General features: G+C 38.1%; 1 protein-coding gene across 8 annotated transcripts in view; it reads left to right on the top strand.

Moving 5' to 3' along the window:
- SLC4A4 (solute carrier family 4 member 4) overlaps positions 1–27748 on the top strand; it is a 354361-nt gene that overhangs the window by 240090 nt on the left and 86523 nt on the right. For all 8 annotated transcript variants that reach the window (XM_060299449.1, XM_060299452.1, XM_060299447.1 and 5 more), the window contains 5 exons: positions 2103–2190; positions 4392–4546; positions 5175–5288; positions 7472–7646; positions 27233–27366. In XM_060299449.1, the coding sequence (XP_060155432.1) occupies positions 2103–2190; positions 4392–4546; positions 5175–5288; positions 7472–7646; positions 27233–27366 (666 nt within the window). The remainder of the gene's footprint in view (positions 1–2102; positions 2191–4391; positions 4547–5174; positions 5289–7471; positions 7647–27232; positions 27367–27748) is intronic.

Raw genomic sequence — 27748 nt, forward strand, 5'->3', positions numbered from 1 at the left:
GACACTAGTATTTAGATACATTGAAATAATAAAAAATGACGAGCAAAGGAAATCCGTTATCTAAAAATGTATTTAGTAAAGCATCCAGGTGTTATGTATTTTCTCTTACTGCACCACATCTGCCTTCTTCTGCCTAAAACTATGGGCTTATTGTCCTGCCTGACAGCTGGCCCTTGGTAGACAGGTAAATAGGATTGGGACATGTGACCAGCACTGTAGATGTTTCTTAATGAGATTTATATTTTACTGTAGTGGTTAAATATTTTTTTGGGGTGTTGCACTCAAATCAGTGATCCGCCCCTTCAGAAAAATGCATTGTACTGTCCATAAAAAAACACTTTATAATACTGTATGTAGTGGTATATAAATTAGGTCCAACTTCAAAAGAAGAAAAGTTCTAGTTAGAAGAACTAAAATCCAATTCTAATAATGACTTCCTTCATACTTGAACAGACTTTCGCACCTGCTGATTGCTTTTGCTGTTTCTTCTACTGTGATAACACTTGAAAGCGAGTGTACCGCTCCACTCCAGAACTGGTTTCTAAGCAAATAAATACTGAATGGTTTTATGGTTATTCTGGTATAAAATATGGGTATTCAGACTTTCAGATTTACCTTCTTCCATTCTCAATTTGTTTTTTTTTTCTTCACTCTTTGGATTGAATTTTATGATGAAAAAAGGAACTACCTATTCAAGGGCATTTGGGAACAGACCCTAATACCTTGAAGAGTGCTTGCTATCAGTCCTTTCTTATTTAAAATGAGATATATAGGATTAAATTAGTAAAAGAATAAAATTTTACTAAGAAAAGTCCTAAGCCATTCCTGGTCCCATAAAATCTTACCGAAGTTTTCTTGTCTTCAGCTAAGTATCCACAACATCTTTCCCCAGAGTGACGTATGGAAGTCATAGTTGGATAGCTTTTCTCTGTGAAGTCACAACTCTGGTATATAGGTTGGGCAGGTATTATTAAGCAGAACCGTGTGCTGAAAAAAACAGGAGGTAAGAAGTCCTGTCTATCTACTCTGTCATTTATTAGGGACAGTCTTTGGGCTCATCCATAACTTCCTTGAACCTAGGTTTCTTCACCATTAAATGGAAATAAGATACCTGTCCTTATTGCAGAGGCTAGTAAGAGTTTAAATGATGTGTGAATGTGAAATGATTTACAGGCTTTAAAAAGCTGTGCAAACAGAGGATATGATCATTTTTATTGTCCTCATTATCTCCATGTTAGGTAAGACATGATCATAAATAAGCAAGGAAGGGATTTATCTAGTGTTGCCTTTTGTCTGTGTTTTTAAATTCATTTACTTACTGGGTTTCCTGCTCCCCAGTTGAGACATGCATCTTTGCCCTTATGATCAGTGAGGGATTCCTTCCAACATGATAAGGGGTGAACTTAAGTGGAGATAAGCTCATTATTGCGAGTTTCAGGACCTGCTTGCTATGGAACAGTGCTTTGTGCATTATCCAGAAAACAAGTTTGGAAAAGAAACTTGTTGACGCCCATGAAAGAATTTTAGCTGTGCATGGTGCTTTATTTTGAATTTCTCTCATATTTTTCTTTCTTTGCTTTGGCTGTCAGCATGTGGCTTACTTGTAGAAGACTTGGTTTTTGCTGACTCCCAGCCACCTCTGAGTAGAAATATTTCTTAAAAATATGGAGAGGATCATTTGTCATCATCCATATTGGGTAAAGAAACGTCAGAGAAATCTGAAGATGTACTAAGTCTTTCTCGTTATTGTGCTTAATGGGTTTTCTCCAAAGATTCGGAGAGTCAGAAGAAAGGGAGAGAGAGAAGAAAGTTTAGAAAAGAAAGATTGAATGACTCATAAAGTGAACCTTTCCTTCTCTGTGAAGAAGCTTCTCAGGTTTCCATGCTAAATTCTCCCTTGCTTCCAAATAAATGAAAAACAGTTTGTGTTTCACAACAGCGTGAAAGAGTATCTTTCATATTAGCAAGAATATTACCTTTGTTTTAAAGGTGAATTCTAGACCTAACCGTTTTATGAATTAGGGTAAATGTGTCTCAGTGTTATGTGTGTTGAGTTTGATGAAATGTGTGTTATAGCCTTTGCTTCTTTCCTCTTCCATTAGGTTCTTGTTCATTCTCTTAGGTCCTAAGGGGAAAGCCAAGTCCTACCATGAGATTGGCAGAGCCATTGCCACCTTGATGTCTGATGAGGTAGGGAATCGGGAAGATGGTGATCTGTGAATGTCCTACTTGTGTTTTCATACTGTGAGTTGGCTGTCACAATTTATTCAGTTAGAATTATGTAGTTACCAACCTTCTTAAAACATGAGGTACAGTCGTTCATGCAAATGAGCTGACATCTGCATTTGATAGTTTTCAAAAAATAAATTTTATGTTAGAATAAGTCATATTTTCCTTTCTTCCTCTAAACTGAGCTATGTTAAATATTATTTAAAAGGTTCAAGACACTGTATTAACTTAATCTCTTAAAGTGTTTAATATATTAATTCTGGAAACTCGTGTCCATATACTGTGTTGTTTCAGAAATGATGGGTTCTATAAAATAATGCATAATAAAATGGATAATGCATTTTTTCCCTTAGGTATCAGAAAGTACCTGTTTTTGTGGTTTTCTTATCTTGTGGGAAGGAATGATACATATACTAAAATGCATTAGCAACTGTTACTGCAGAGCATCTAGTACGTTGGAATTATGACCATACTCTCCTAATAGCTTGAATGTCATTACACACATTGTAGACATGACGAAACTCCAAACTGGTCTCATAGGAGGAGAAATACCATGAGAATATAGGAGCACTAATTTCTGCTTTTGCATCTTTGTAGCTTACTATTTTCCCGAATGTTTTGTTTTTGCTTCATTGCTTGATATGTTAGCTTCTCCGTGTGTTAAGTGGAGAATAGAGCATTTAGCTATGGCAAGTTCTATATAGTGATTACCAGATGGTTACTTAATCTGAGAGCATTGATGAATAGCAATGCTGTTTTTTTCCCCTTGAGGCAACTAAGCATCTCAGTGGGTTCTTTCATTTATTTTTGCATATTTATGATTTCTTTAAAAAAATGACTCCTCCAAAGATGTATCAATTAGAAATGTTTTAGGCTGCAAATGACAGAAAATTTGACTTATTGTGACTTAAACAATTTAGGTTTTATTTTGTTCACATATGAGGAAATTTGGAGGTAGGTGGTTGCTGGAGTTGGTTTAATTTAACTGCTTAATGATAAAATCAAGTGCCAAGGCTCTTGCTTTGTGGTCTTAAGATGGCTACTACCGTCAACTCCAGTCACGTCATCTGTATGCAAGGCAGGAGGAAGGAGGAAGGGAAGTGTTAGCTGTGTCTGTCTCTTTTAACAGGTATTCAAAAGCTATCCCCCATCCCCCTTCTTTTTTAATCTCATGGGTCAGAATTGCCCATCCTTATCGTCAGGGTAGGCTGGGAAAATGACGACTTTCCAGCCTCTACTAAGGGAAGTAGCAAGAGAAAATAAGGCTGTGGCCAATTGTGTCCACTACAGATGATATGCTGGCACTTTGTATTGCCCTCCCCTCAACCCCACAACCCCCAGACCATTGGTGTTTGCTTGGTAGCTTTTAAAAATTCTAATTGAGGAGAAGAGTCTTAGTAGCGATCTTTAAGAACAGGTAAGGGTATCAAATAAGGGCCATCTTCTCTCCTGGAGACTAAAGAATTTGACTTAGCGAGGTATGAAAGTCTTAGGTTATGTGTAAAGGACTTTCAGATCATCAGCCAGGTTAGAGAAATGGAGCGATTGACAAAGAGGATTATGGACGTCTGGAGGCTCCTTCTTTGGATATTTGCATAAAAGACATAGAACATTTGCTGCCTTGGATGGTTTAGTTATTGCCTTGCTAAAAGATAGACAGATGATCACCTACTTAAAGCCCTTTGCTTTAACACACATTATTTGTGTGTTTGAGAGCTGCAGTGTCTGAGTCTTAACTCAGTCTTAACAATCAGCTTGAACTTACCCTTCTTGAATTATAAGCAATGGTTTGGCGCAGTAGTTTTTATTTTGGGGAATGATCTTCAGTATATTTCTCTAAACCATTTTCATCTGGCTTCCATCACAACTATGTCAGTAATGGTGCATACTAGTGGGAGATGAAAGGCAATGTTGTTTTATGGTATTGATAGAAAAAATCATATAAAAGAAACACAGCTGTGTTCTCATGCCTCTACCTATATTCTTTGGGTTCATAATCTGAATACCAAAATATTTTGGGGTAAGCTGAACAGTAGCAAATATGGGGCTATGGTTATAGTAATGTTAAAGTGGATTATGGATTGCATTCTTCAGGCTCTACATGATGTGAGGCATGTGGAGAGCTCTCTTGTTGGATCAGCACATCTCTTTTTATTCTTTAGGTGTTCCATGACATCGCTTATAAAGCAAAAGATAGGCAGGACCTGATTGCTGGCATTGACGAGTTCCTAGATGAAGTCATTGTCCTTCCACCCGGGGAATGGGATCCAGCGATCAGGATAGAGCCCCCTAAGAGTCTTCCATCATCTGACAAAAGGTAAAATTTTCAGGCCATTGGGAGTTTTCATCCTTGAGAAGGAGGTTGTGTTTAGAAAAGGAAAGAGGTTCAGCCAACTGCCCTAAGATTTTCAGGTTTCCATTCAACTTGAGGTATTATCTCAAATGAATCACACATGTGCCTTGGTTTGACATTTCCTTGACACGATAAAATGAATGTTATATGTTGTGATTAGTGATGACAAATTAGAGATCTCAGATTATGATATTGGAATACATTGTAGAGATTTTTTCGGGTTGTTTCGGGGACTCCTTGTACATGTGGAAAGATTCGTTTACTCAAGATGACTCCCTGTAGATTTAAGAGGTTAAGAAATTGGATGAGATAATTGAGGAGAAGCCATTTTCTAGAAATCTGTGTTTTTCCAGGTGAAACAATTTCCCTCTTATACAACATACAAGTTATTCAACTTTCTGTTCATCCACTCATTTGTCTTGGCTCTCAACAGAACATTTCAAAAGTTGTTTGTTAGGATGGCAGCCGGAAATAATTATCTTTCTCCCAAAGGGTTTTCGGTCCATCTCTTTATCAGCTAGTGCAGGACCCAGCTAAGAGGCAGGTGAATGAAATAAACTAATCTTTTTTTTGGCTCTGTTGTCTTGCTTAGAAAGAATATGTACTCAGGTGGAGAAAATGTTCAGATGAACGGGGACACGCCCCATGATGGAGGCCATGGAGGAGGAGGACACGCGGATTGTGAGGAATTACAGCGCACTGGAAGGTAACTTATGGATTCGTCTGTCGTTCATGATGAGGTTCTCTTCCGATCTGAATTTACCTTCATCTTTCTGTCAGCATTTTATTCACTTGTTTGTACTTTTGTTTGGTCAGCCAGCACACATTTATGGTGTATCTGTTAGTCACAGGCACTTGGGATGCAGCAGTGAATGAAAGAAAAACCCCTTTCCTTATGGGTCTTACCTTGTAGTGGTAGGAGACAAACAACGAGCAAATAACGAAATGTGGATCTGGTTTTATGGGGCAAAATAAAGCAGAAGTAGGGAGTTTCTGTGATGAGAGAAAGGTATTAGATATTACCATGAGTGAGGGGTGTTAGAGAGAAAGAGAACTCGTGGGTGAGTGTTGCAGGGAGACTGAGTATTGTGCCAGTCTTCCCCACTTGGCTTTCATGATTCCCTCTCTCCCCGGTACATTTACTCAGAAGTGGGTAACATGTTACAGAAATGAGTAACTCCCAGGCTACCGTCTCCTGGGCCTGCAGTGGGGAATTCAGGTTTCCCAGATCGCTTTGGTTAAATCTCTTTACATTAGGATTTCCTTCATGGTTAGGTTCTCCATTTCATTGTGGGTTAACTATAGTTTTAAGTGGGATACTCTTTATGAAGATATGCCTTTTTAAAAACACTGCAGATTTTTTGAAAACACAAAAGTAAGTCATTTTAATATGCAGTCGAATCTGAATGAAATGATGTTATTTTCTTCCCCTGATGACCCACTTGGGTTTCTCTCCCAAATAGAGAGGACATTATTTCTCTCCTCTTCCATCTTAAAGAATAGAGAGTAGGGGCTTCCCTGGTGGCTCAGTGGTTGAGAGTCTGCTTGCCGATGCAGGGGACACGGGTTCGTGCCCAGGTCCGGGAAGATCCCACATGCTGCAGAGCGGCTGGGCCCGTGAGCCATGGCCGCTGAGCCTGCGCGTCCGGAGCCTGTGCTCCGCAACGGGAGAGGCCACAACAGTGAGAGGCCCGCGTACCGCAAAAGAAAAAAAAAGAATAGAGAGTAGAACCTTCTCTTTCCCCCATTTTTTTTTTTTCTGACTAGTTCTTTACAACCTATTTCCATTAGGCATATACTTTTCCTTTTATACAGATATAATTTTTGGGATTTAACTTTTTAATTCAATCAGACTGTTATTTCCTTCTTCCATATTTTACGTTCCCTAAATGTATTGCATGTCTGCAGCATGCCTGGTACCATGCACAGCCCTGTGCGTACCAAGAAAACTGAAGCAGGGCACTGACTGCAGCTAAGATAGACAGACAGGCAATCCTGAGAAAACGTGATAGCCCCTAGTGAATGTCTGAACTATGAATGGAGGGTCAAGACCTCAGAGGGCTGTTGAGCTCTGAGGGAGGGCATCATAGGCAGAAGGCACAGCATGGGAAAGGCTGAGCGAGGTTTGGTTCGGGGTGGGTGGGCGAGTGAGCTGACTTGCTGATGAATGTGATGGGTCTCAGCTTGGGATGCTCTTCCATGACACACCTGCATGGTTTCCTTCCTTAATTCCTTCCAATCCTCACCCCAAAGTCACTTGCTTGGGAGGCCTGATCTGCCCACTCTAAATTTCAGGCATAGCACTCTAGCACTTAATAACCTGCTTCCCCACTTAATTTTTTCTTTGATGTTTTAGCACCATGCATTTTACTTATTTTGTTTCCCCCACGCAGAAAGTAACTCCATGAGGGTGGGTATTTTTTTTCCTGTGTTGTTCACTGCTGTTTTTCCAGCACCCAGAATAATGCTGGGCATGTCACAGATGCCCAATAAACATTTGTGGAGTGAATGAATGAGTGAATGAATGAATGAGGCTGGAAGGGAAGCTATGACAAGATTATAAAGGGCCTTATATGATCTGCTCACATGTTTGGATGTTTTTCTTCAGACAGTGAGAAATTTAATTCATCTACACAGTTCATTCTCATCTAAAGACCAACTGTCTAGTCTTTAGGGAACGTGATGCCTAATTTGGTGACCAAAAAAGAGACAGAAGAAGATTTATTATTCACAGTCTTCTGGTTTTATCTTAAGTAGTTGAAGAGTATCTTCTAATTCAAACATTTTAAATACAAATTCTTTGTGGTTAAATTATCTCTAAGTTATCTCTTGGTTAATTTGATGGTAATTTATTTTATGTTGTCACGTGTTTGCTTTCTCCCTATGCAGGTTCTGTGGTGGACTAATTAAGGACATAAAGAGGAAAGCACCATTTTTTGCCAGTGATTTTTATGATGCTTTAAATATTCAGGCTCTTTCAGCAATTCTCTTCATTTATCTGGCAACAGTAACTAATGCTATCACTTTTGGAGGACTGCTTGGGGATGCCACTGACAACATGCAGGTGGGTTTGGTTTGGGGAAAGACACAAATAGTACAGCCCAGATTGCCTTCCTCACCCCTACAGCTCAGCTAGAAGCAGATGGCCTTTCCGTTACTCAGCATGATTTTCTTTCTTTTGCTAGATGCTGCATTTTACTTTGCTTCTGGCCTGCTGCTGTATTTCCAGCATTTTAGTAATTACAAAAATAGCTTGATGAAATCTGGCTTGAGTCACAAGTGGGGAAAAGAAGGGAAGGAAATGAGATACACAATTCTGTTTGGGCAAAAGCGTATCAGCTGCTTTAGTTTTGTGCTGGGTATAAGGTTAAGATCTTCTATTACCTTGAATGTGTGGACCATACTGTTAAACTTGATGATATATCAAGTTTTGGGGAATGCCTGGTTAGCTTCCTTTTTCATGTGAGCAAGCGATTGAGTGATTTGCTCAAGATTGGATTTACATCTCTATCGGTAGAGCTCAGCTTTAAGGAATAAAAGCTAGGTGTTGATTTTCCTATTCCTGAATCTGCCTCTCATTAAGCTGTGTAGACTCTAGCTTAACTTATTTTGTATAAACCACAATTTGTTGGTTACTTTGCAGGTGGCATTCACCCTCCTTTTGCATCAATAATAGCTGAAGCTTTAGTTATAGAGAAGATATTTTAAATTCCCATAATCAGAAAAATATGGACAAAACTTCTCTTAGTTGATCCAGTCATTAGGGAAAAATAGGTATTGTGCTAGGTGCTGAGTGAGTAGCGAGTGAAGCTGAAAACAACCGGATTCAAGCCCTTTTCAAACTCTGTCCTTCTATGTTACTACTTATTACTGTTTAACCTATGTGACATTCATAAGTTCTGCCAACCAGCTTATTTTTTTTAAAAAATACAGCTGATTCCAAAGGATTGCTTTTCTTCTACTTCTCTTTTCTCCCCTGGGCACATTCATGTTTTAGATTTCTGCTTAAACACAAAATTAAGATGGAGACTCTCTATGACATCTATGTTGACCCAAGCAAAAAGGGAGACATTACTTTAAACAATTGTACTTCGTCTGTTAAGAGAGCTTTTATCTTTTAGCCTTTATCTACTGCTGTAAAGCATGTTACCCCTAAATCCAAGGCTTCAAACAACCATTTTATTATTCTCTCTCATGTTTTTGGTGGTTGGTGGACTCAGGTGGGTAGTTCTCTTGGGTCTTCATAGACTTGTGAGTGAGATGGCAGCTGAGATTGGCGTTGCCTGAGGACTTCTTTAGTCACATGACTGGTGCCTAGGCTGGGAAGTCTGGTAGTTGGGGACTGAGGGCTCCCCACATGACTTTTACTAGTTCCCATGTGAATGTGCACTCAGGATTCCTTCATTTTCTGATTTTCAAAGAGAGGTTGAAAATTCAATTGCTTACATGAAATCTGGTGATTCTTAAATATTAGCAACTGATTAACATTTTAAAAGTTACATTGTTCTGCCCAGAAAGCACATTCCCCAGGCATGGGGAATCGAAACCAAGCATGGTAGGACACAGAGATGAAGAGAGTGTTTCCCCCTTTTATTCCTCATTCATAAGACAAGAATGAATAAATTAAATTGTCACAGTGTTGTCAGAATGGTATTTTTTATAAAATCTGATCTGTATTCAAATTGGGCAGCTATTCTTCATCTAAATGAGAGCATAATGATAACTAAAGCACATCATTCAAGAGAACAAATGGAAAAGAAAGCACGGGAGAAGCACCTCGAGGCCAGCATGGAGATGATAATACAGGCAGCCTCACATAAAGAAAATCAGACCTTCCTCCCCACAGATACATCAGAAATACATCTAAACGTGCAACTGCTCCTATAGTACACCCACTGAACGCTGGCAGAAGACCTCAAACCTCCCAAAAGGCAAGAAACTCACCATGTACCTGGCCATGTAGATGAAAGGCTCTTGGTGCTCCAGCCAGGAGTCAGTGCTGTGCCTCTGAGGTGGGGGAGCCAACTTCAGGACACTGGTCCACAAGAGACCTCCCAGCTCCACGTAATATCAAACAGCGAATATCTCCCAGAGATCTCCATCTCAACACCAACACCCAGCTTCATTCAACAACCAGCAAGCTACAGTGCTGGACACCCTATGCAAAACAGCTAGCAAGACAGGAACACAGCCCCATCCATTAGCAAAGAGGCTGCCTAAAATCATAATAAGGCCACAGACACCCCAAAACACACCACCAGACATGGACCCACCCACCAGAAAGACAAGGTCCACCACCATCCACCAGAAGACAGGCAATAGTCCCCTCCACCAGGAAGCCTACACAAGCCACTGAACCAGCCTTACCCACTGGGGACAGACAGAAAAAAACAACGGGAACTACGAATGTGCAGCCAGTGAAAAGGGGACCCCAAACACAGTAAGATAAGCAAAATGAGAAGACAGAGAAACACACAGCAGATGAAGGAGCAAGGTAAAAACCCACCAGACCTAACAAATGAAGAGGCAATAGGCAGTCTACCTGAAAAAGAATTCAGGATAATGATAGTAAAGATGATCCAAAATCTTGGAAATAAAATAGAGAAAATGCAAGAAACACTTAACAAGGACCTAGAAGAACTAAAGAGGAAACAAGCAACAGTGAACAACACAATAAATGAAATTAAAAATACTCTAGAAGGGATCAATAGCAGAATAACTGAGGCAGAAGAACGGATAAGTGACCTGGAAGATAAAATAGTGGAAATAACTACTGCAGAGCAGAATAAAGAAGAAAGAATGAAAAGAACTGAGGACAGTCTCAGAGTCCTCTGGGACAACATTAAAAGCACCAACATTCGAATTATAGGGGTCCCAGAAGAAGAAGAGAAAAAGAAAGGGACTGAGAAAATATTTGAAGAGATTAGAGTTGAAAACTTCCCTAATTCGGGAAAGGAAATAGTTAATCAAGTCCAGGAAGCACAGAGAGTCCAATATAGGATAAATCCAAGGAGAAACACGCCAAGATACCTATTAATCAAACTATCAAAAATTAAATAAAAAGAAAACATATTAAAAGCAGCAAGGGAAAAACAACAAATAAAACACAAGGGAATCTCCATAGGGTTAACAGCTGATCTTTCAGCAGAAACTCTGCAAGCCAGAAGGGAGTGGCAGGACACACACATATATATATATATATATATATATATATATATATATATATATATTTTTTTTTTTTTGCCAGTACATGGGCCTCTCACTGTTGTGGCCTATCCCGCTGCGGAGCACAGGCGCCGGACGTGCAGGCTCAGCGGCCATGGCTCACGGGCTTAGTCGCTCCGCGGCATGTGGGATCTTCCCGGACTGGGGCACAAGCCCATGTCCCCTGCATTGGCAGGCGGACTCTCAACCACTGGGCCACCAGGGAAGCCCCAAGGCAGGACATATTAAAAGTGATGAAGAAGAAAAACCTACAACCAAGATTACTCTACCCAGCAAGGATCTCATTCAGATTTGATGGAGAAATTAAAACCTTTACAGACACGCAAAAGCTGAGTTCAGCACCACCAAACCAGCTTTACAACAAATGCTAAAGGAACTTCTCTAGGCAAGAAACACAAGAGAAGGAAAAGACCTACAATAACAAACCCAAAACAATTAAGAAAATGGGAATAGGAACGTAGGTATTGGTAATTACCTTAAATGTAAATGGATTAAATGCTCCCACCAAAAGACACAGACTGGCTGAATGGATACAAAAACAAGACCTGTATATATGCTGTCTACAAGAGACCCACTTCAGACCTAGGGACGCATACAGACAGAAAGTCAGGGGATGGAAAAAGATATTCCATGCAAATGGAAATCAAAAGAAAGCTAGAGTAGCAATTCTCATATCAGACAAAATAGACTTTAAAATAAAGACTATTACAAGAGACAAGGAAGGACACTACATAATGATCAAGGGATTGATCCAAGAAAATATAACAATTGTAAATATTTATGCACCCAGCATAGGAGCACCTCAATACATAAGGCAAATACTAACAGCCATAAAAGGGGAAATTGACAGTAACACAGTCATAGTAGGGGACTTTAACACCCCACTTTCACCAATGGACAGATCATCCAAAAAGAAAATAAATAAGGAAACACAAGCTTTAAATGATACATTAAACAAGATGGACTTAATTGCTGTTTATAGGACATTCCATCCAAAAACAACAGAATACACATTTTTCTCAAGTGCTCATGGAACATTCTCCAGGATAGATCGTACCTTGGGTCACAAATCAAGCCTTGGTAAATTTAAGAAAATTGAAATTGTATCAAGTATCTTTTCTGACCACAACGCTATGAGACTAGATATCAATTATAGGAAAAGATCTGTAAAAAACACAAACACATGGAGGCTAAACAATACACTACTTAATAACGAAGTGATCACTGAAGAAATCAAAGAGGAAATCAAAAAATACCTATAAACAAATGACAATGGAGACACGATGACACAAAACCTATGGGACGCAGCAAAAGCAGTTCTAAAAGGGAAGTTTATAACAATACAGTCCTACCTTAAGAAACAGGAAAATCTCAAACAACCTAACCTTGCACCTAAAGCAATTAAAGAACAAAAACACCCCAAAGTTAGCAGAAGAAATCATAAAGATCAGATCAGAAATAAATGATAAATAAATGAAGGAAACAATAGCAAAGATCAATAAAACTAAATGCTGGCTCTTTGAGAAGATAAACAAAATTGATAAACCATTAGCCAGACTCATCAAGAAAAAAAGGGAGAAGACTCAAATCAATAGAATTAGAAATGAAAAAGGAGAAGTAACAACTGACACTGCAGAAATACAAAGCATCATGAGAGATTACTACAAGCAACTCTATGCCAATAAAACAGACAACCTGGAAGAAATGGACAAATTCTTAGAAAAGCACAACCTTCTGAGACTGAACCAGGAAGAAATAGAAAATATGAACAGACCAATCACAAGCACTGAAATTGAAACTGTGATTAAAAATCTTCCAAAAAACAAAAGCCCAGGACCAGATGGCTTCACAGGTGAATTCTATCAAACATTAAAGAAGAGCTAACACCTATCCTTCTCAAACTCTTCCAAAATATAGCAGAGGGGGGAACACTCCAAAACTCATTCTGTGAGGCCACCATCACCCTGATAACAAAACCAGACATAGATGTCACAAAGAAAGAAAACTTAAGGCCAATATCACTGATGAACATAGATGCAAAAATCCTCAACAAAATACTACCAAATAGAATCCAACAGCACATTAAAAGGATCATACACCATGATCAAGTGGGGTTTATTCCAGGAATGCAAGGATTCTTCAATATACGCAAATCAGTCAATGTGATACACCATATTAACAAATTGAAGGATAAAAACCATATGATCATCTCAATAGATGCAGAGAAAGCTTTTGACAAAATTAAACACCCATTTATGATAAAAACCCTGCAGAAAGTAGGCATAGAGGGAACTTTCCTCAACATAATAAAGGCCATATATGACAAACCCACAGCCAACATCGTCCTCAATGGTGAAAAACTGAAACCATTCCCACTAAGATCAGGAACAAGACAAGGATGTCCACTCTCACCACTCTTATTCAACATAGTTTTGGAAGTTTTAGCCACAGCAATCAGAAAAGAAAAAGAAATAAAAGGAATCCAAATTGGAAAAAAAGAAGTAAAGCTGTCACTGTTTGCAGATGACATGATACTATACATAGAGAATCCTAAAGATGCTACCAGAAAGCTACTAAAGCTAATCAATGAATTTGGTAAAGTAGTAGGATACAAAATTAATACACAGAAATCTCTAGCATTCCTATACACTAATGATGAAAAATCTGAAAGTGAAATCAAGAAAACACTCCCATTTACCATTGCAGCAAAAAGAATAAAACATCTAGGAATAAACCTACCTAAGGAGACAAAAGACCTGTATGCAGAAAATTATAAGATACTGATGAAAGAAATTAAAGATGATACAAATAGATGGAGAGATATACCATGTTCTTGGATTGGAAGAATAAACATTGTGAAAATGACTATACTACCCAAAGCAATCTACAGATTCAATGCAATCCCTATCAAACTACCACTGGCATTTTTCACAGAACTAGAACAAAATATTTCACAATTTGTGTGGAAACACAGAAGACCCCGAATAGCCAAAGCAATCTTGAGAACGAAAAACGGAGCTGGAGGAATCAGGCTCCCTGACTTCAGACTGTACTACAGTAATCAAGACAGTATGTACTGGCACAAAAACAGAAATATAGATCAATGGAACAAGATAGAAAGCCCAGAGATAACCCCATGCACATATAGTCACCTTATCTTTGATAAAGGAGGTAAGAATATACAGTGGAGAAAAGACAGCCTCTTCAACAAGTGGTGCTGGGAAAACTGGACAGCTACATGTAAAAGAATGAAATTGGAACACTCCCTATCACCATACACAAAAATAAACTCAAAATTGATTAAAGACCTAAATGTAAAGCCAGAAACTGTCAAACTCTTAGAGGAAAACATAGGCAGAGCACTCTATGTCATAAATCACAGCAAGATCTTTTTTGACCCACCTCCTAGAAAAATGGAAATAAAAACAAAAATAAACAAATGGGACCTAATGAAATTTAAAAGCTTTTGCACAGCAAAAGAAACCATAAACAAGATCAAAAGACAACCCTCAGAAAGGGAGAAAATATTTGCAAATGAAGCAACTCACAAAGGATTAATCTCCAAAATTTACAAGCAGCTCATGCAGCTCAATAACAAAAACATACAACCCAGTCCAAAAATGGGCAGAAGACCTAAATAGACATTTCTCCAAAGAAGATATACAGACTGCCAACAAACACATGAAAGAATGCTCAACATCATTAATCATTAGAGAAAGGCAAATCAAAACTCCAGTGAGATATTATCTCACACCGGTCAGAATGGCCATCATCAAAAAATCTAGAAACAATAAATGCTGGAGAGGGTGTGGAGAAAAGGGAACACTCTTGCACTGTTGGTGGGAATGTAAATTGATACAGCCACTGTGGAGAACAGTATGGAGGTTCCTTAAAAAACTACAAATAGAAGTACCATACGACCCAGCAATCCCACTACTGGGCATGTACCCTGAGAAAACCATAATTCAAAAAGAGTCATGTACCAGAATGTTCATTGCAGCTCTATTTACAATAGCCAGGACATGGAAGCAACCTAAGTGTCCATCATTGGATGAATGGATAAAGAAGATATGGCACATATATACAATGGAATATTAGCCATAAAAAGAAACGAAATTGAGTTATTTGTATTGAGGTGGATGGACCTAGAGTGTGTCATACAGAGTGAAGTAAGTCAGAAAGAGAAAAACAAATACCGTATGCTAACACATATATGGAATCTAAGAAAAAAAAAAGTCATGAAGAACCTAGTGGTAAGACGGGAATAAAGACACAGATCTACTAGAGAATGGACTTGAGGATATGGGGAGGGGGAAGGGCAAGCTGTGACAAAGTGAGAGAGTGGCATGGACATATATACACTACCAAACATAAAATAGATAGCTAGTGGGAAGCAGCTGCATAGCACAGGTAGATTAGCTCCGTGGTTTGTGACCACCTAGAGCGGTGGGATAGGGAGGGTGGGAGGGAGGGAGAAGCAAGAGGGAAGAGATATGGGAACATATATATATATATGTATAACTGATTCACTTTGTTATAAAGCAGAAACTAACCATTGTAAAGCAATTATACTCCAATAAAGATCTTTAAAAAAATCAAAGAATGATGTGATTTTGAGAGGGCGGCAAGAACAAAACCTCCTTCTGTCTTTCAGAATATAGAGAGACTTTTTGTGAAGATAGTTTTTCAACACATTTTTTTTCAAAGATGTTCTCATTGAGACAGAGGCAGTATGACACTTCTTATGTGTTAGTTTATCACCTTTTAAAACTGAATTTAACTCCTTTTCAATTTCATAAGACTTAGCTTTAAAACACTGCATCTGAGACAGGAAGAAATCTGTTAAAGTCTATTGGTGATCCTTCCTGGTGAATTAATTTCCGTATGAGTGAGTTCTGTAAAGTAAAGGATTCTGTTGTGTAACATGTATAGTTACTGTGGGTTTTTCCTCTGTGATGAGTGTTATGGGAAAGGCGTTGCTGGTGTAGTAAGCTGTTTTCTGGGTTCTGAAGATTTTAGGAGAAATATAAATGCATTCAATGTGTCAAGATGTCCATTAAAATGACCTTTGGCTGGATGTTACTCCTAGGAGTTGACTTAATTCAAAGTATCTAATTCAAACCTATGAGGACAATTTGCTAGACATAGTTTGGTCATTTTATTAATAGATTTTGTAACCTCCATTGATAGTTTCACTGAAACTGTGAATTCACATTTTAAATGTTTCTCTGAATGAAAATAGTGATGGACCTATTTTCCTTTCATTTCTGAAGAGTTTTTTCTTTAAGAAATACATTGATGAAATGCTACAATTTGATATTCAGTGGGTGGCAGAAACACTGAAAAACAGGGATAAAAAATTAATGACCGTTAATAGATATTTGTTGAACTGAGTACTCTATTATCAATTTCTTTAGGGTGGAATAATGCTATTAGTAAATGGGTTCATAGATCCCAAGTGCTGAGTTTATAGATCTAAAATAATATATATAAATATAAATGGACTAGTGTGTACACACATACCTAGCTCAATAGTTACATAGTAATTTTACATATCCTAGTATTTAAATATGGAAAAATTTTACCTATAGTCATCATATTAGGTTTTCCTGCAATGGTAGATGACTTAGATTGGTATATCTGTTGGTTTTATATATTTTGAAGACCAGGGAATAAGGTGAATTTAATATGTTGAAGGGTATCTCAAAACTGAAAGGGGGGCTTCCCTGGTGGTGCAGTGGTTGAGAGTCCGCCTGCCGATGCAGGGGACGTGGGTTCATGCCCCGGTCCGGGAAGATCCCACATGCCGCGGAGCGGCTGGGCCCGTGAGCCATGGCCACTGAGCCTGCGCGTCCGGAGCCTGTACTCCGCAACAGGAGAGGCCACAGCAGTGAGAGGCCCGCGTACCGCAAAAAAAAAAAAGAAAAACTGAAAGGGTGTACTTTAACATACAGCGGTGTTTTTTTTTTTTGTCTTGTTTTTTTATGGACGTATAGTTGATTTACAATGTTGTTTTAGTTTCTGGTGTACAGCAAAGTGATTCAGTGTTTCAGTTTTATATATGTATATAAATTTTTCATATTCTTTTCCATTATGGTTTATTATAGGATATTGAATATAGTTCCCTGTGCTATACAGTAGGTCCTTGTTGTTTATTTTATATATAGTGGTTTGTATCTGCTAGTTCCAAACTCCTAATTTATTCCTCTCCCACCCTACCCCTCTTCAGTAACCACAAGTCTGTTTCTGTTTTGTAAACAAGTTCATTCGTGTCATATTTTAGATTCCACATATAAGTGATATTATATGGTATTTGTCTTTCTCTTTCTGACTTACTTCACTTTGTATGATAATCTCTGGGTCCATCCATGTTGCTGAAAATGGTGTTGTTTCATTCTTTTTTATGGCTGAGTAGTATTCTATTGTGTATATGTACCACATCTTCTTTATCCATTCATCTGTCAGTGGACATTTAGGTTGCTTTCGTGTCTTGGCTATTGTAAATAGTGCTGCTGTGAACATTGGGGTGCAGCTATCTTTTTGAATTATAGTTTTCTCTGACTATATGCCCAGGAGTGGGATTGCTGGATCATATGTCAACTCTATTTTTAGTTTTTTGAGGAACTTGCAAACTGTTTTCCATAGCGACTGCACCAATTTACAATCCCACCAACAGCGTAGGAGCGTTTCCTGTTCTCCGCGTCCTCTCCAGCATTTTTTATTTATAGACTTTTTAATGATGGCCATTCTGACCAGTGTGAGTTGGTACCCCATTGTAGCTTTGATTTGCATTTCTCTAGTAATTCGTGTTGTTGAACATCTTTTCATGGGCCTGTTGGCCGTCTGTATAACACGTACAGAGCTTTTGATGCTCTGGCGGTAGATGTCTTCTTGACTTGGACACCAGGACAACAAAATATTTTGTGGATTTGGTGCTGAGACCCAGGTTATTATTTCACAGGTCTAAGGCAGAGGTTGGTTCATTCCTTTGCAAATATTTATTGAGTGTCTACCATGTGCCAGACACTATTTTAAGTGCTGGGGATACAGATAACATGACCAAAATAAGTAAGAATCCCTATTCTGATGGTATTTACAATCTAGAGTGTTGATTCTGATGGTATTTACAATCTAGAGTGTTGATAAAGCAATCTTTTTTATACCCCCCAGAGATACCAGTAGTTGTTTGTAGTGGGCTTAATTAGGGGGGTGAATTTGACTTTCTAAACATTAGGTCAAGACTAAGCAGAAAAGCATTGGCACAGCCTGAAATAATCTTAAATTATATCACATGTCTTCATAAATGTGACAGTGGGTTATTCTCAAAAGCACGGGCAGCTCAAATGAGTCAACTGAGAACAGTGTCCTTGCTTTTAAAGGCAGGCAGCTCAGAGATGGTTCACATAGCCTTTATTTTGAGGCTACAAATAGACATGGGTGCTGGGTAGAAGCATGTTGTGAAAACACAAATGAGTCACTGCACTGGTGTTGTTTAAGCAAACTCTTCTGCCAACTTCTGTTCAGGAGGTCTTGCCTGCTCAGAGATAGGAATTTACATTTAAGCATTCATTTCAGAGCAGAAGTATATATATTATATATATGCACATATATGTAATTAGTATACACACCTATTCTGAGTTATATTTGTATATTATATATTTAATTATATATTATAATAAAAGATATTTAATAATCATATATATATAATCATTACATACATATATATGTAATGATATATGTATCACACATTATATGTGTGTGTTTATATATATACATATACACACACCTCTTTAGAAGCAGATTTTGGGAGCCACATGGATCATTTCCCATGGAACTGTGTTCAAAATAAAACAGTTGAGGCTACAGTGGCTCCAAATATAATCAAATTATAATGGTAACATAGATAACTATGTATTTTTCAACTTTCCACATACATTTGGGCCATCATGCTTCTCTGAGAGGACTCTGAGTCTTCCAGTGTGGGTATGCATGGATTCCTTGTTAAGTGTGGGCAGCCTGGGCTTCTGGGAGTAACTGAACTGCTTTGCCAAGAGTTGACCTTATATTTGTCTGAGATCTAGCCCTGGCTTGTAATTGTTTCCTGTTCTTAGAGTTAAAGACAAAGGACCAGAGCATAGGCTTTCTGAGGTCTGAGAACTGTGCAATTCTCTTACTGTCCTTTTCAGTAAGTCCCACTGTAATAATCCTCTGTTCCCCTTGCCATACTGTCAAGTAAACAAGGGCTTTTATCTTCACTATGCTAAAAACATGTCTTTTTCACAACTAAACTCTCTGTGACCATGCATGCGAACTCATTGCATTATATTTCTACTACTCTTGGTTGTCCTATTCATTTAGATGCTTTAAATTGTTAAATGTTGATTTAACAAATATTTATGGATAGCTTAGTCTATGGGTAAGATACTGACATAAGGAACAGTTTTTTGATGCTTGATAGCAAGTCTTTACGTTGTTTAAAAGTTGTTCTTTTGAGCTTCATGGAACGCAGAAAAGTGCTTTACTTTAAATCGACATTGTTGATTGTGAATTACTGAGAACAGTCTAGAGGGAAGACTGAGTGAAGAAAGTCATTTAAATTTTTTTCAGGAGTAAATATAATCCTATTTTCACAAACCTTTTAGTAAAAGAATACAGTAAGATTTTTAGAACTGTGTGAGTTTTGTGATATTTATGGAGCCTAACAGAGCACATTTTAAGGGAACTTGTTTCATAATAAGGAACATTTATAAATATAAATTTGGCATCTCCAAATTTGAGACTTTATTTTAACATACTGCTGTGCTGAGAATATTTGATCAATCTACTCAAGATGCAAATGTATCATTTCTTATTTATATATGATATTCCTTGATGAGATAAATACTTCTTTGTAACAGCAGGATTAAAGCAGCTGATAATTGCTTTACTACATGAGGGACTGTACAATAATTTCACCTTACCCGAATATTGCACTTTGGAACCAAAGTGCATTTCTTCCTTGAAGTGGAAATAGAAGGTGACATGTTAATCTGTACCAGAAACATGTTCTAGTTTCAAAAAGTTAGGTAGGATAGTCTGTTGGAATGATCCAATTAGGTTGCTGTGGTAGGAAAAAATAAATGTGTATTCAGTGACAAAGCAAAGGGTGCTGCACTGCTTACTGCAAGGGATATTGGTCATCCTTTTCCCTGGAAGGAACTTTAACTTTAGATAATTTACTTCATTTTATTTACAAGTTTTGAATTAAACCTGTTTGATTGAAGGTAAATAATTTTTTTTATCAAATTTCATTTGCCAGAAACCTTTTTGGTTGTTTTTTTAATTAAGACCTTTGTCAACTCTATTTTCTTGGTGATCAGAAAATGATAGTCATTTGGGCAGCAGTGGAGATCCCAAATGATACTAAATTCTAAAATTATTTTGTGTTTAGCTTGAAATTATTTTGAAGTAGCTTTATTTTTAATGAGATGTAATTATACATTGTGGAAAATTCAAACAATACAGTAACACTGCATAGAAGATAATTTTGCTCTTAAATCCATCACCTAGAAATAACCATTATTAACCTTTTCATGAATATCTTTCCGTATGTCTTGCAATGCATGTGTAAACAGATAGATCAGTGTATAGGATTTATGTAAATGAGATCATATGTGATCATATACATGACTAGCATTTCATGGAAGTCTTTCCACTTCAATACGATCTTGAACATCATTTTTAACTGCTGCATCTATTTATACACATGATGTGTGTGCTATAATCTGCTTAATAAATTCTCTATTAGTAGACTTTCAGTTTTTTTCAGTTTTTTCATTTGTAAACAAACTTGGTGCTTAACCACATTTTCATTCTTCTTAATTACCTCCTTAGAGTAAATTCCTAGCAGCATGTGATTGCAGGATATACCTATTTTATTTTCGTTATTTATTTCAGATTACACTCCACAAAGGTTATACCAATTTATACTTCTCCCAGTAATGACAAGAGTGCTGGCTTGCTCACACTCTTGCAAGAACAGGATTTGTCTCATATTCTCATATTTTTCATTCTGTGGCTTGAAAAAATGATGGCTCATTCGTATTCAATTTAAATTTCTTTGATTTTTAGTGAGAGTTAATATCCTTACACGCTTTATTGCTTACCTATGCATCTTTATATTTGTACTCTTGGAATAGTTTCCTTTTGGGCATTCTTTTTTCTTTTTTTTTTCTCATTGACTTATAAGAACTCTTTGTATAATAAGGATGTGTTCCCTTTGCTTGTCAGAAATATCACAGATACATTTTCCCCCAGGTTTGCCATATCTTTTAACCTTATTTATGATTTCTTTTGCTGTGAAGATTTCAATTCTTCTGTAGTCAAAATCTCCAGTCTTTTATAGTTTCTTATATTCGTGATGTATTTAGAGAGGTTTCCCCACCCCAAGATTAGAAAAATATTTGCCCACATATCTTAGTTCTTTTATGTTTTCATTTACATTTTTTATCCATCTGGAATTGATTTTTGTGTAAGGTTATACTGGTATTTGATGTTTGGACACTTCAGATGATCTAGATACATATTCACAGCTCTTCAAACAAAACAGTATTTTAAAGCCTCCCTTACTTGCTCATCCATTTTCTTGGACTTGGAATTGAAACTCTTTGGTAAAGATTTTGGCTCATACTTTTCTTCAAGCAGAGAGATAATTCGTCTTTCAAGTCTTCCCTCTTTTTGCTGTTCCTGCTGGGCAGTGTAAACAGAAATCCTGTTTATGACAACAAAGCACTTTCAGGCAGAGAAGATGGCACACTAAGGACTTGGCAGCTGTGATCTGTCAGGACAGAAATCATTGATTTATAGTCTGTAGCTACACAGGTAAAGTAAAAAATGAGGGTTGTATATCCAGTCTTCTTCCCTAGTATAGATGAATGATCTGTGTAACCACCGATCATTAACCATGCTAGCAGGTGGTTCTTATTTTGATAGAGGAAGGAAGGTTGCTTGAATGGCTGCACCTTAGATTTGGACCATATGAGAATCACCTGGGGAACTTTGAAAAACTGTGGATTCCCCAGACCTGATCTTCTGAGATCCTGATTTAATTGTTCACAGTAGAGATAAAGAACGTTTTGTTTGTTTATTTTTTAAAACTCCAAAAAACAAAGCAAAAAAAAAAACCTTCCCAGATAATTCTCCTGTGACTCAAATTTAATTTAGATACTTGCATCATCTCTCCACTTATTTTTGATCATTGGCTAATTTATGTCGGGGATCTGACATCAAAACTCCTATAGGTAATTCAGATTTGTCTGCTTATTTCCAGTGGCCATGTTTAAATGGCATTAGGCTGCATCATTTTTCTTGGCTAAATTTCAGATTCAAAAACTCATCTAGAGAAGTTTAATTAATCAACATTCTACACAGTTTGAATAGATTACAACCAACACGTGCCGAAATTTCTTTTTATGGTTAGAAGACAATTTTTTAAAAAAGGCTTGAAATATAGCAATAGTGTTGGTGACTATTTTAGCATTTATTGCCACCAAAATATTTTTTTTCTCAAGTTTTACTTGGTTGAAAATTGCCAAAGAAATAGAAAATCTTTTGTTTTTTAAGGCAGTTTTGCATTTGGATTAATTATTAATCCAAGTAATACGTTTCTTAATAAGAAGGACACAAAACAACAAAGGTCATTCTTTAGTGTTATATGAAGATACTAAAGATACTAAATTGCAATAAAGTCAAAGTAGACAGCATAAATTTTTAATGTTTTATCATTTTGAATGTGTTTGCTTTGTGTTAGCCATGACAGGCATGATGGCCCTGGCAGACCTTGTCACAAGTAGCTCAAAGACAAAATGCTGGTGTTACCAATCATGGTTGGATTTTTTTTTTTTCCTAAAGAACCTTGCTCCTATGGTCAGATTTCTTTTATGCTTGATTTTTCTATTATGAGACTTGGATTGATTTTCTTGGCTCTTCTGTAGGACAAGGACCATCTTTGGTTTAACGTCATACCCTCACGTGAGCAGAAAAATGTTCATAAATTGTTTTAGATGTGGATTTTGACTTCACTGCTGTAAAGTAAAACTGTTTTGTTTCATTGTAGTTGATTCTATGTGTTTAGTAACACAAGGAATGAAAAGAAGCAACAAAATCAATGGCTGTAGCCGTCGCCCTCTAAGGCTTCTGTTGAGTTGGAGTTTTGCTCTGCGAAACACTGTGAATCTATAAAGAGGCTTTTCTCCCCCTTTTCCTCTGAGGACTGATCTTCATCTTTTCATATCACTCCTTTTGACTGTCACTCTCCGTCTCCTTCCTCCTTTGAAGGACAGAGAAGTAATAGAGGCAAACTGGGAAGAAGGAGATGAGAAAACAGGAAGAGAAGGGAACCAGCATCTTATTGCATCTTTACTTTATTCTTAGGTCTTTCTATAGTATGGTCATAGTCAGTCCAAATAATTATCCTGTGAAATAGCCATTGATTTTATTGTGGAGACGGTTAGGATTTAGAGAGGTTGATAACTGGTGGAGCTGAGATTTAAACTCAGATATCCCTGAGTCCAAGACCTGCTCTTTGTGCTGAAACACCTGGAAGAGACCTAGTTCAGCCTCCTCATCTCATATCTAAAGAGATACATTATGTATATATTGCTGTTCATCAAAAACATATCTATCAGTGACTGTGCTAAGCACTTGGCACACATTATCTAATCTAATATTCACACGGATGGTATGAGGCATGGAGAGGTTAAGTAACTTGCTTAAGTCATCAGTGGAGTAAACGATAGAGTCTAGATATCAACTTGAGGTGGTCTGACTCCACAGTCCATTGTTATACTGAACTGCCTTGATGTTTTTCTCCTACATGAAGAAACCAAAATGGACAGAGGTTAAGTGACATTCCCAAGATCATCAGCTCTTTGGTGACAGAACAGAGTCTAGACTCTGGGTCTCCTGAGGGCCAGTTGTTAGCTCTTTCTTCTGTTCCACAGTGGACATCACCTAATTGGAAATGAAATAAAATAAAAGCCAAATCAAAATGGAGCTGGAGTGCTTTGTGGCACCTGATTCTGCCACCCCTCAGAGCTCAGCCATCTACATTCTCATGAATTGCTAGGGAGTTTGTTCCTCTGTGGGAAATCAGGTGTAGAAGTGTCTTTATAAGCTATAGCTATTAAAAATACACACATCCACACATTATTTCCTTTTTTATATTAGTGAACACTGACTGTAATAAATCAGAAGAGGAGTTTTTGATAGTTCACTTTATAAATTGCTTTAAATTCTAGTTACAGTTAAAGTTATTCATTTCATGAGATTATTTTTTTAAATTTCTGTACTGTCAAGAGCAACATGTCAAAATGTGGTGAAAATAGTTCTTTTCTCAAAAACACTGGAAACATCTCTGGGTTTAAGCAAGTTTCCAGTGCAATGTGTATAATAAATCACCTGTCTCTGTTTTAAAATTGTCAGTAACAGGCTTCCCTGGTGGTGCAGTGGTTGAGAGTCCGCCTGCCGATGCAGGGGACATGGGTTCGTGCCCTGGTCCGGGAAGATCCCACATGCCGCAGAACGGCTGGGCCCGTGAGCCATGGCCGCTGAGCCTGCGCCTCCGGAGCCTGTGCTCCGCAATGGGAGAGGCCACAACAGTGAGAGGCCCGCGTACCACTAAATAAATAAATAAATAAATAATAAAATAAAATAAAATTGTCAGTAACAGAATGGAAACTGTAGCACTTACCAAAGGAGCAAGTAGTAAAATAAAAGTACTCTACTTTTTTAACAGTCACATGACTTCCACAAATCAAAGCCGTTTTCTGGAAGAAATGAGTTGTTATCTTTACTGAATGAGCAGTGATGGCTGTTAGCCTTTGATAAGCAGGATGTAGGGTGTGATTTGGGCATCTTCTTGGATTCCTTTAGTGTTTCCTGGGTGCTTGCAGAGCATGTGGTGGGATAGTGTATAGCATAGTGGGAGGGAGAGAAACATGGATGACACCAGAGACCCTGCCCTGGCCCCTCACGTCAGACCAAGTAGAGAATTCTTAACCTTGCATTCCTCATTTCTTCATTCGTGTTCTCTCTTACACTCAGGCTGTGCTGTAATTTGATCCTGCAGTAGTGATGGGAAATAGTCGCTCCTCCATGCTTGATAGAGAATGATGCAGTGAAACTTTGCCTATCACGTGTCCCTAGAGTGTGGCTTGTCCTGCCACGCAGAGCCTTCCAGTCCCTACCCTTTCATGTCACACACACTAAAATAAGTCATGAAAAAGAAAGGTAAATGATAAAGACATAAAAAGCCCAATGTCAATGCACAGGAGGTAAAAGACTGCAAGTCTAAGAAAATCCCAGCCGAAGGTATACCTTTTCTCTTTGCCAAGGGTGTGGTAGTAGTTGCGCAGGTAACCATACTCCAAAAACTTGTGCCACAGTGAGTGTGGATTTGTTCATATCATTTAACCCCCTGAAACTCAGTATCTTCACGGATAAGCGATCAAGACTAATACTATTTTGGGGGCACAGGGGAGCCTCTTTCTCTCTCTCTACATAAAGGCAGCCTGTTTCTGTTAGCCTTGCTTGTTATTCTGCTTGCTGCCCCCCTGAGGAAAAATGAGCTGGACACAGTGATTATGTGTGGAATGGCTATAAAATAACGAGATGGCACCATTCAAACATGCAGTGGAGTTCACAAGTATATAAATGGGGTCCACTTACGAGACTCACCTGCCAGACTTCAGACCTAGACAGTGAGGACGGAAGTAGTTGTACTGAGTTGTTTACAAAGTGTCTGCTCACTGTGTGAGGAGCCAGTCTTATTACTTGTCAATTCTTGCTTTTTTGCGCCATCCCCACCCCAACCCCATTATTACATAATGCTGTGCTAAAGGATTTTTCCCTGTTTTCCCAATTGAATCCTACCCTTAAAAGAGGAGGATATACTATTGCTAATGTCATTCTAAAGAAAATATAGCTGGCTTTGAAGCCATGTAAAAAATATATCAATATTTTGACATTTTTCTTTCATTTGTTCAGTCTTTAGTGATGCATTCTTTTAATGTATGCAATATCTTCAAGGTGAAAAGATTTAACTTCTTTGTTAGTAATTTTTGGAAAATATATATCCTATTGCTTATGCTTTTTTTGCGGGGCGTGGGGTGGGGATGTGCGTGTGTTACAGAATATATTTCTTCCCCTTGATGTTTGATCTTTGAATGAAGGGTTCTTGTTAGCCTAAAAAACAAAAATTTAAGTAATCATTATAATAAGGTTCTGCTAGGATGGCCTTTGAGTGAGGATAGCACTTAGTTTAGTTCTGTAAGTTGATTTTAAAAAACCAATTTCTTTATCATACTTTTGTGTATATTATATGATATTTTATATATGTATATATGTGTGTATATACATATATATACATACATATATATATATACACACACACATATAAATTATTTGTTCTTGTTATGCTAAAGGGAAATAATAGGTTGTTTCTCAGAGATACACCTTCAGGGACATGTGGCCACAAAGGTTTAGTTATTCGTGTCCCCGTGCATTTATTTCCTCTAAAGTAGCTCTTGAAGCTCTTGTATAAGTTTACATTGGACACTGAATATGTACTAAGAAATTTTGTTTGGAATTGGTGTCTTAGAGATTGCAAGGTAGAAGGCAAATCATTTTTTTGTCTCCTCTTTGCTCCCTCTTCACTTAAAAAGCTTTTCTCTGTAGAAAATAGCTTTTATGCATAAAATGTAGCTACTTGGGCTTCCCTGGTGGCACAGTGGTTGAGAGTCCGCCTGCCGGTGCAGGGGACACGGGTTCGTGCCCCGGTCCGGGAGGATCCCACGTGCCGCGGAGCGGCTGGGCCCGTGGGCCATGGCCGTTGGGCCTGCGCGTCCGGAGCCTGTGCTCCACGGCGGGGGGAGGCCACAACAGTGAGAGGCCCACATACTGCGCAAAAAAAAAAAAAAAAAAAAAATAGTAGCTACTTATAAGTACCTGCTATGTGCAAGGTGAAATCTGGTTAAAACAAACACTGAAAGTAACCACAGAGAGAAAAATGCCACCAAAAGTACTAAATCACTTCTTCGCACATGGTGGGATTTTATAATACAATTTTATGTACAGAAGCTTCAATTAATATTTTTAAAAGTAGATCAGAGTCACCCTTTGCCTTCTGCAATCAACCACTAGTCATTACAGTCATTATAGTTCTTTGGAGCAGTTCAGCCCTTGGAGTAGGCAGGAATGACTAAATCGCATGTATGGTGAAATAAAAGGTAATATTCATATTGGTAAGAATCTTTATTCTTTATGTTTGATATGTTTACGATAGCCATCATAATAGCATATTCACGTGGCTTCATTCCCCTAGTGACATCACACATGAAAAGAAAACAAGACAAGTTTCTTTTAACACCTATATTTTCTTTCTATTAGGGCGTGTTGGAGAGTTTCCTGGGCACCGCTGTCTCTGGAGCCGTCTTTTGCCTCTTCGCTGGTCAACCACTCACTATTTTGAGCAGCACAGGACCTGTTCTAGTTTTTGAGAGGCTTCTATTTAATTTCAGCAAGTATGTATATACATATATAACTATAAATTAGAATTGTTTAATTGTGGACCATTCGTAGTCTAGATAGAGCACAGAGTAGTAATTAGGCATAACAGAATACGAGAATTGTAAGATTTGGAGGTTGAAAAGCCCTTAGAGATTAAGTCCTTCAGCACGTGTTTACGTTTGCTTCAGCTGAGGCTGCGATGTTCTGTTACCTCTTGCCCTCCCCCATGATTCTCTGCCTTGTTGTCCTGCTTTGTGCCTCTGGAAGCTGGCCGCTGTGGACTGCAGCACTCAGGCTCCTTTGCCCTCTGGCTTCCTGCAGAGCCCCAGGAGCACAGGCAGGCAGAGAGGTCAGGGCGTGTCTGCTTCCCACCTCACTGCCTCTGCTTCACCAGGC

This window comes from Globicephala melas, chromosome 5, assembly GCF_963455315.2.
Source record: "Globicephala melas chromosome 5, mGloMel1.2, whole genome shotgun sequence".
Taxonomy (NCBI): Eukaryota; Metazoa; Chordata; class Mammalia; order Artiodactyla; family Delphinidae; genus Globicephala; species Globicephala melas.